The sequence below is a fragment of the Colobus angolensis genome, unplaced genomic scaffold (genome assembly GCF_000951035.1).
Source record: "Colobus angolensis palliatus isolate OR3802 unplaced genomic scaffold, Cang.pa_1.0 Scaffold30, whole genome shotgun sequence".
NCBI lineage: Eukaryota > Metazoa > Chordata > Mammalia > Primates > Cercopithecidae > Colobus > Colobus angolensis.
Window position 1 is genome coordinate 8300267 of NW_012116266.1, and position 8694 is coordinate 8308960.

General features: G+C 39.9%; 1 protein-coding gene across 1 annotated transcript in view; it reads left to right on the forward strand.

Annotated features, from left to right (window-relative positions):
• ORC2 (origin recognition complex, subunit 2) overlaps positions 1–6314 on the forward strand; it is a 61831-nt gene extending 55517 nt beyond the window's left edge. Inside the window, exons 15-17 of the mRNA XM_011950012.1 lie at positions 2490–2551; positions 3071–3189; positions 5093–6314. Of these exons, the coding sequence (XP_011805402.1) occupies positions 2490–2551; positions 3071–3189; positions 5093–5179 (268 nt within the window). The 3' untranslated portion in view covers positions 5180–6314. The remainder of the gene's footprint in view (positions 1–2489; positions 2552–3070; positions 3190–5092) is intronic.
• Positions 6315–8694: the final 2380 nt, after the last annotated feature.

Below are 8694 nucleotides of genomic sequence, written 5' to 3' on the forward strand. Positions count from 1 at the left end.
GAGCTTGCAGTGAGCCGAGATCGCACCACTGCACTCCAGCCTAGGTGACAGAGCGAGACTCCGTCTCAAAAAAATAAAATAAAAATTGAAATAGGCATTAAATGGTTATCTAATGAAATTTTTTGATGGAATTGGGGACAAAGTCTTCATTCAGTTTTGTTATTACTAATAATAAAAGTCCTTAACTGCTGAAGGACTGTTGGAAGTTATTGTGTGTAAAGTTGAGGGTCCACACATTGTGAGAACTCACAACATTAAATATGGCAATGGCTACTCTAATGCAAGCTTTTTTTTGAGATGGAGTCTCATGGTGTCGCCAAAGCTGGAGTGCAGCGGCGAGATCCTGGCTCATTGCCACCTCCCTCTCCAGGTTTTAAGGAATTTTCATGCCTCAGCGTCCTACAAGTAGCTGGGACTAGAGGTATGCACCACCACACCTGGCTAATTTTTGTATTTTTAGTAGAGATGGAGTTTCACCATGTTGGGCAGGCTGGTCTTGAACTCTTGACCTCAAGTGATCTACCCACCTTGACCCCCAAAGTGCTGGGATTACAGGCATGAGCCACCATGCCCAGTCTAATGCAAGTATTTTTTATTTTGGCATGCCTCAGTGTGTGCTGACCTCAACATTTTCTTATTTGAACTATTTTGAAATTTTGCTTGATTCTGCAAACTCCAGTATCATTTAGACTTTACTTGGTGATTGAATAAAAATTTTAACCAAAATTCAGCTCTGGAGTTAGTAGTAGTACCTAGTTAAAAAGTAGTCATTGAGGGCGGGATGCAGTGGCTCACTCCTATAATCCTAGCACTTTGGGAGGCTGAAGTAGGCGGATCACTGGAGGCCAGGAGTTCAAGACCAGCCTGGCCAACATGGTAAAACCTCATCTCTACTAAAAATATAAAAATTTAGCTGGGTGTGGTAGTGTCCACCTGTAATCCCAACTACTCAGGAGTCTGAGGCATGAAAATCGCTTGAACCTGGGAGGCCAAGATGGCAGCGAGCCAAGATTGCACCACTGCACTCCAACCTGGGCAACAGAGTGAGATCCTGTCTCAAAAAAAAAGTGTTCATTGAGATGATCCAAAATATGATTATAGTCATTGTTTTCTGGACCTGCATAAAAATGAAAATGCATATAAGTTTTGAATTTTTGGCATACCCAAGGACTAATGGGAGTCTTAGTTTGTGTAACACGGCTTCCAACCCCATAATTCTACCTGGTTCACTCTCCTATGGAAATAATTCAGAATATGAAGAAATAGGTACAGTTTTATTTAGTGCAGAATTATTTTTTCTGTATCCAATCACCCATTAAGAGTTATTTTTAATCTAAAATTAGAAATAATGTAAACGGCCGGGCGTGGTGGCTCAAGCCTGTAATCCCAGCACTTTGGGAGGCCGATACGGGCAGATCACGAGGTCAGGAGATCGAGACCATGCTGGCTAACACAGTGAAACCCCGTCTCTACTGAAAAAAAAAAAAATGCAAAAAACTAGCCGGGCAAGGTGGCAGGCGCCTGTAGTCCCAGCTACTTCGGAGGCTGAGGCAGGAGAATGGCGTGAAGCTGGGAGGCGGAGCTTGCAGTGAGCTGAGATCCAGCCACTGCACTCCAGCCTGGGCGACAGAGCGAGACTCCGTCTCAACAAAAAAAAAAGAAATAATGTAAACATCCAAACCAATAGGGAAATGGTAAGTTTATGGTACATGGTAGATAAGCAGCTGTTAAAACTTCCTTAAGTTCTTCTTACAGATGGAAAAAAAGAAAAAAAGAAAAACTTGTTTAGGAGAAGTTTTAAAGACATGGGAAAAATCAAAAAGTGAAGAAGCAAGGTATAAAGTGGTATATGCAGTATATAAATGTATGAATTTATGGTATTTCCACCTGCTTCATTCCACAAAGATTTGAGACAACAGCATACCCTGTATGATCTCAATACCAAGTGTTAATGGATATTGGATTGATATTTTTCTCTTTAGATGTTATTCTGTATTCCAACTTTTCTACCAAGGCTAACCTAAAAAGTGAGAAAAAAATATTTTCATATTTGTTTTGAGACAGGGTGTCTGTTGCTCAAGTACAGCCTCAAGCTCCCAGGCTCAAGTGATCTTTGCACCTCAGCCTCCCGAGTCGCTGAGACCATGGGCGCATTCCACTATGCCTGGCTGATTTTTTAATTTTTTATAGAGACAGAGTCTCACTGTGTTGCCCAGGGTGGTCTCAAACTCCTGGGCTCAAGCAGTTCTCCCACCTCAGTCTCCCAAAGTGCTGAGATTATAGGTGTGAGGCACCACACTCAGCCTATATTTTTCTTTAGAAGAAATAAAAAAGCTTTCTGTTTAAGTAGGCAAGGATATGATATTCCTTGGAGGCACAGAAGATAATGCAGATAGGCCAAGTATTTGACATTTTCTTTGTGTATTACTATTAGTTGTTACCTTTTGATGTTAACATTTTGGATTTAAATTCTTGTTTTTTGTTTTTAGGGGAATTTTCAGGCTACTAATAAAGTACCAGCTGGACAACCAGGATAACCCTTCTTACACTGGTATCCAATATTTATGACATTCAATTGTGTAATTTTTGTTCTACCCCATACATTTCCTTTCTCTGGAATTTAATGACAGCAGTGTAGTTTTTCACAGTAGTGAGTAAGTGGTCACTCATGATGGGTATGTCTGCCACATAGCAAATTTTCAAGCAGCTCTACAGATCCACTGCCGAGCAAGGTGTTTGCCAACACAAATTGAAAGACAAACCCAGCTTACTTTAAAAATGTTCTGTGCTAACTATGGATGTGTATCTGCCAATTACATATTTTTCATATTCTAGGCATCTTAGGAGATTGTCTTCCCCTTTGGCAGAAATGATTTCAACAAACATTTTAATAATTGTTCTGCTCTCATGACTTACTTGTTCCTTCTTTAAAAGTCCTATCAATACTTGTTCACTGCTCTGGGATAACATGCAAATAGCACTTTTATTCTGTGTTCTTTTGTATGGGTGTTTGTATATTGGGTCGTGTCTTAAGTGCTGACTTATATTCATATCCTTTTGAACTTGCCAGGCCTTTCTTTTCAAGATTTTTACCAGCAGTGTCGGGAGGCATTCCTTGTCAATAGTGAGCTGACACTCCGGGCCCAGTTAACTGAATTTAGGGACCACAAGCTTATAAGAACAAAGAAGGTAAGACTCCACTGTTGTAGCATTGTATGCCAGGAATAGTCTATATCATCTACTTAAGGACAAGTATGCCTTTGACTCAGATCTGATTTTGAAACTGACATCCCGCGTTGGGTCGCAGATTCATTTAGGGGACATGCCATTTGAGTTTGTAGAAAGAGCCATGGTAGAAGTACCCTGCTTCAGAGCAGAGCAGAGCAGAAAACTCCTCATATGTTCTAGTCCAGAGTAATAGGCAATTAGAAACATGGTGTGAGTCAAATAATTCTGTTTGGTTTTTTCCCTATTGCTCATTCATTAATTTGGTCTATATTTATTGAGTACTCACTGCATAGATATTGCACTAAGTATTAGGATACAGTAGTAAGCAAAAACTTGATTGGTTTTCTTATAGAGCTTAGTCTAATGGGGGAGATGGACATTAGTCAAGTAATCACATACATAAAATTTTAACTGTAAGGAAGTCCTATGATTAGAAAGTACATAGTTCTGAAAGAATTTATTAAATAGGTGGATTTGACCTATTTATGGATAGATATCAGAAGAGACCACTGAGCTGAGATCTAAAGGAAAACTAGGAGGCCAGACGTGGTGGCTCACGCCTGTGATCCCAGCACTTTGGGAGGCCAAGGTGGGTGGATCATTTGAGCCCAGGAGTTTGAGACCAGCCTGGCAACACAGCGAGACCCTGTCTATGGGGAGGGAAAAAAAAAAAGAGCTGGTTGTGGTGGCACACACCTGTAGTCCCAGCTGCCCAGGAGGCTGAGGTGGGAGGGATCACTTGAGCCTGGGAGGTAAAGGCTGCAGTGAGCCATGATCACACCAGTGCACTCCAGCTTGGGCAAGAGTGAAACCCTATTTCAAAAAGAACAAAACACACACACACAGAAAGAGCAGCATTTTAGGGAGACAGATGATGAGTTCATGATCTTAATCAGTTTAGACAACTCTGTTTGAGGTTCCTTTGAGATTTCCAGATGGAAATGTCAACTATGCAGTTGGATACCTAGGACAAGAAACCAGAGGAAAGATCTGGGTTGGAGAGAGAAGATTATGATTCTTATGTATTTAGGTTATAACTGAAAGCAGGCATTGGGGGTACTACCTAAAGGGAGGACATTTAGTGAGAATAGAGAGCTAGGAGATAAGGCCAGAAGTCTGACATTTAACAAGCCAAGTAAAGGATAAGGTGAGAGAAACAGCTAGAGAACTAGGAAGAAAACCAGGATGTGATGTCACAGAAGCCAAGAGAAGCATGTTTTAATGCAGAGAAAATGGTCAGCAGTGTCAGATGCTGCTGAGAGGCCAAAAAGATGAAGATTGAGAATGTCTGTGAGATTTAGGAATATAAAATTCCTGATGGTCTAAGCAAACGATGTGATAATGGGAGCAGTAGCTCAGTTGAACTGTGTTGAATGAGGTGTGGAATGGAGACTGCCGTCATAGCCAACTTGCCTGGAGAAGTGCAGAGATAATGTGATAGATGGAGAGGAATGAAGATGTCTAGTGAGGGTTACTGAAAAATTGGACATACTTAAATGTATTAAATATTGAAAAGCCAAAGGGAAGGATCTTGTTGAAAGGAGGAAGAAAGGATAGAGACATCAATAGTGTTAGATTCTGGACAGGGCAGGAAAGTGAAAAATGATCTAAAGCACAATGAAAACAATAAATACCCACCTACCCACCCTCTAATTAGTTGTCTTCTCCACTATAAGGCTGTTGAACTGTAACTCCATATATTTAAGTATATATGACTATGTGCCCTTTTGCCTTAATTTTTATACTTACATATTAAAAATATTACATCAAAGAAATAAATTCATTTTTTCTTTAGCCTCTACAATAGAAGAGTTCATATACCTCTTATGAATGACTAACGTATAGGTATTCTTAAATCTTTCAGGGAACTGATGGAGTAGAGTATTTATTAATTCCTGTTGATAATGGAACATTGACTGATTTCTTGGAAAAGGAAGAAGAGGAGGCTTGAAGCTTTCCTTTATTCTTGAACCTCCCATGGAAGGGTTGTACCCCAGCTGCCACTCCTCTAGTTGAAAGTGTTGTGTTTACATCTGACATTAAATTATTTTTCCAGCGTACAAGATTTAAATTTGGGAAGGGGTGGGGGATGTCCTCAATTAGAACTTTTGATCAGCCTGGCTGGTACCGTCTAGTACTATGCAGTGGTCCTCAAGTTGGAGTAAATGTGCCTTTCATTCATTACCTCTCTGGAGACTTCTTGCTGGAATGAACAGTGTGCTCAGGGACTATTTGGAACTGGATGTTTTTGAAATATTTTATACTTAGAGATATTCTGAATTTTTTGAGGGCCTTTTAACACTCCCCGAGCTGATTGTTTGCAAGTGTGTTTGTTCCAGAGTGTGGAAGTATAAAGACATGGGCATCACGTAAATTGGCTTTGTCTGCTATTCTGTGTGTCAGAACCAACGAGTGTAATGGAGAAGGCAGGTCATCTCTTACTGTTTCTAAAACGACTTAAAAGGTATAGATTGGGAAGAGGTGGGTGATCCAGCTTTCTCCTTTTGGATTGAGGCTATGTACTTGGTGGGGGCAGGGGAGGGAATATATTATACTACTATTCAGTTGGGATACTGGGAAAAACAAAGAGTATATAGGCTATCTACCCAGCCTAGAAAGCACAGAACAATACGTCATATATTTGGAACAGTTAATGTCTGTGCCATGACCTTCATGATACCAGTGAGAAGCCAGGCTAGAGAAATAAAATCCTGAATTACATTTTAGTAATTGTTTTCAAGACACAAAAAATAAAACATTTCATTATTCTTGTATATTGACATATTTTTTCTTTTCCTGAATAACATGCAGGTGAGTAGCATATTAATGGTTGGCTGTAAATTTAATCTTGATTCCTCTGTCAAGTAGACCTAAAACTCACTGTAAGATATTTCAGTTTTTTCCTTAAAATGATGATTTCAAGCCTCCTAAATATTTGCACGAGATTTTTTTCTTAGGAAAGAAAAAAAGGCTCACCTTGGCTACTGTCGTCAGCTTACAGTCGTCACATACTCCCTGAAATATCTGACACTTGGAAATGAAGTTCTTCCTGAAAATACCACTGCAATAAAATATGTACTACATCAGCATTTCTCACTCATTTCTTATCTTGTAAACCTCTTTCATGAAAATATTTCCAAAAATCCTTGGAATTTTTAAATAATTTTTCTTGTGGTATATAATTAAGTAATTTTGGCTAGGCATAATGGTTTATGCCTGTAAACCCAACACCTTAGGAGGCCAAGGCAGGAGGATCTCTGGAGCCCAGGAGTTTAAGAACAGCCTGGGCAACATAGTGAGACCTTGTCTCTACAAAAAATTTAAAAAATCATCCGGGCATGGTGGCCCGTGCCTATAGTCCTAGCCGCTGTGGAGGCTGAGGCAGGAGGATCACTTGAACCCAGGGGTTCAAGATTACAGTGAGCTATGATTGTGCCACTGCACTCCAGTACGGGTGCAGAGCAAGACCTTGTCTTTTTTTATTTTTTTAAAGGCATTTTTTTAAAAAGTAATTTTATGTTAAGTCCATGGGCTTAGTCTTTTTTTTTTTTTTTAGATGGAATTGCACTGTTGCCCAGTCTAGAGCGCAGTGGTGTGATCTAAGCTCACTGCAGCCTCTGCCTCCCAGGTTCAAGCGATTCTTGTGCCTCAGCCTCCTGTGCTAGGACTACAGGCACACGCCACCATGCCTGGCTAATTTTTGTATTTTTAGCAGAGATGGGGTTTCACCATATTGGCCAAGCTGCTCTCGAATTCCTGAACTCAAGTGATCCCACCTCGGCCTCCCAAAGTGCTGGGATCAGGGGTGAGCCACTGCGCTTGGCCAAGGCCTTAGTCTTAAATATAACCTCTAGTCAAAATGTTTAAACAAATGTGTACATGAATGTGATTTAAAAAAATTGTTTTAATAGTACCACAGGATATTCAGTGAAAGTGAGTTTCCTGCCCACTCCCTGATCCACCCAGTTCTTTAGGCAACCACTAATAGCATTTTCTTAAGTATTCTTCCAGATATAGCCTATGCATATGTAAAAGTATCTGTCTCTCTCCTTTTAAAAACACAAATGGTAATATATCATACTTGCTGGTTTGCACTTTGCTTTTTTTGCTTAAGATATCTAGTTTATAATGACCTAATGTGCAAATTTTTGCATCTGCCCTAAATATCTGCTGGTTTATTTTTATAATTTTTGTGTCTATACTATTTGCAAGCAGTATCTGTCAGTAGACTTTATTATTAATAAATAAAAAGCCAATTTGGATAGAATCACTTTGTAAATTTGTAGTGCTGCTTTTTTACTAAAAATATTTTTAAGTTCTTCAAAAGAAGTTTTATGAGTGCATCTTACAGATCTGGTGAAGATCTTGGCATATTATTATATGCTGTTTGTTGACTTGTGTCCGCATGGGTGTCCCTCAGGCTCTAGCAGTTATGTCTTGACTGCTAAGGCTCTAATTTCTTCTACTGTGTTAACTTGCCTCTGGCAAGATTGAACAGACCTACTGAAACCTTGAAAGGTTTTCTGGGTACTCTTAATAAAATTACAAAAAAAAAAGGCACAGGAGATGTCAAACATTTATTGTTTATAAATTTGCCACAGTGCTGTATTTATTGTGAAAGGACTGCTAAATTAGTTCTCACAGTAGTCCAGAAACTGGACTTTCTTAGCATCATTTGTTATTTTAATACATGATCACTTCACTCATATGAAGTGAACATAACACTGATCACTTCACTCATCAGTGTAAACAGGTGCAGTAGCTCACACCTGTAATCCCAGCACTTTGGGAGGCCAAGGCAGGCCAATCTCGAGACCAGGAGTTCAAGACCAGCCTGGTTAACATGGCGAAACCCTGTCTCTACTAAAAATACAAAAAATTAGCTGGGCGTGGTGGCACCCACCATGTAGTCCCAGCTACTCAGAAGGCTTAGGTGGATGGATCATCTGAGCCCAGGAAAGCTGAGGCTGCAGTTAGCTGTGATCATGCCACTGCACTCTAGCCTGGTGGGTAACAGAGTGAGACCCTGTCTCAAAATAAAAGATCAGTTGGTTTGGGGGCTGATTAATAGATTTTGCCTAACTTTTAAACAAAATGACTAACTTTAGAAGTTTACTCTTTTTGTTCCAGCTAATTCAAATGTGGAGGCAGTAGCATTGTTCAGAATATACTTTTTACATTCTGTGAGGTGAAATTACTCTTCCAGCATAATCCTGAATAGCCTAAATTTGAACACTTACTACACTAAAGGCAGTAGTTGTGAGGATATGAAAGTGAAATATGAAATGTCTGTTAAGTGTTTGTTTTTGAGACAGGGTCTGTTGTCATCCAGGCTAGAGTACAGTGGTGCCATCTCAGCTCACTGCAGCCTTGACTTCCTGGGCTCAAGTGATCCACCCACCTTATCCTCCTGAGTAGCTGGTACTACAGGAGGCACACACCACACCTGGCTTTTTTTTTTTTTTT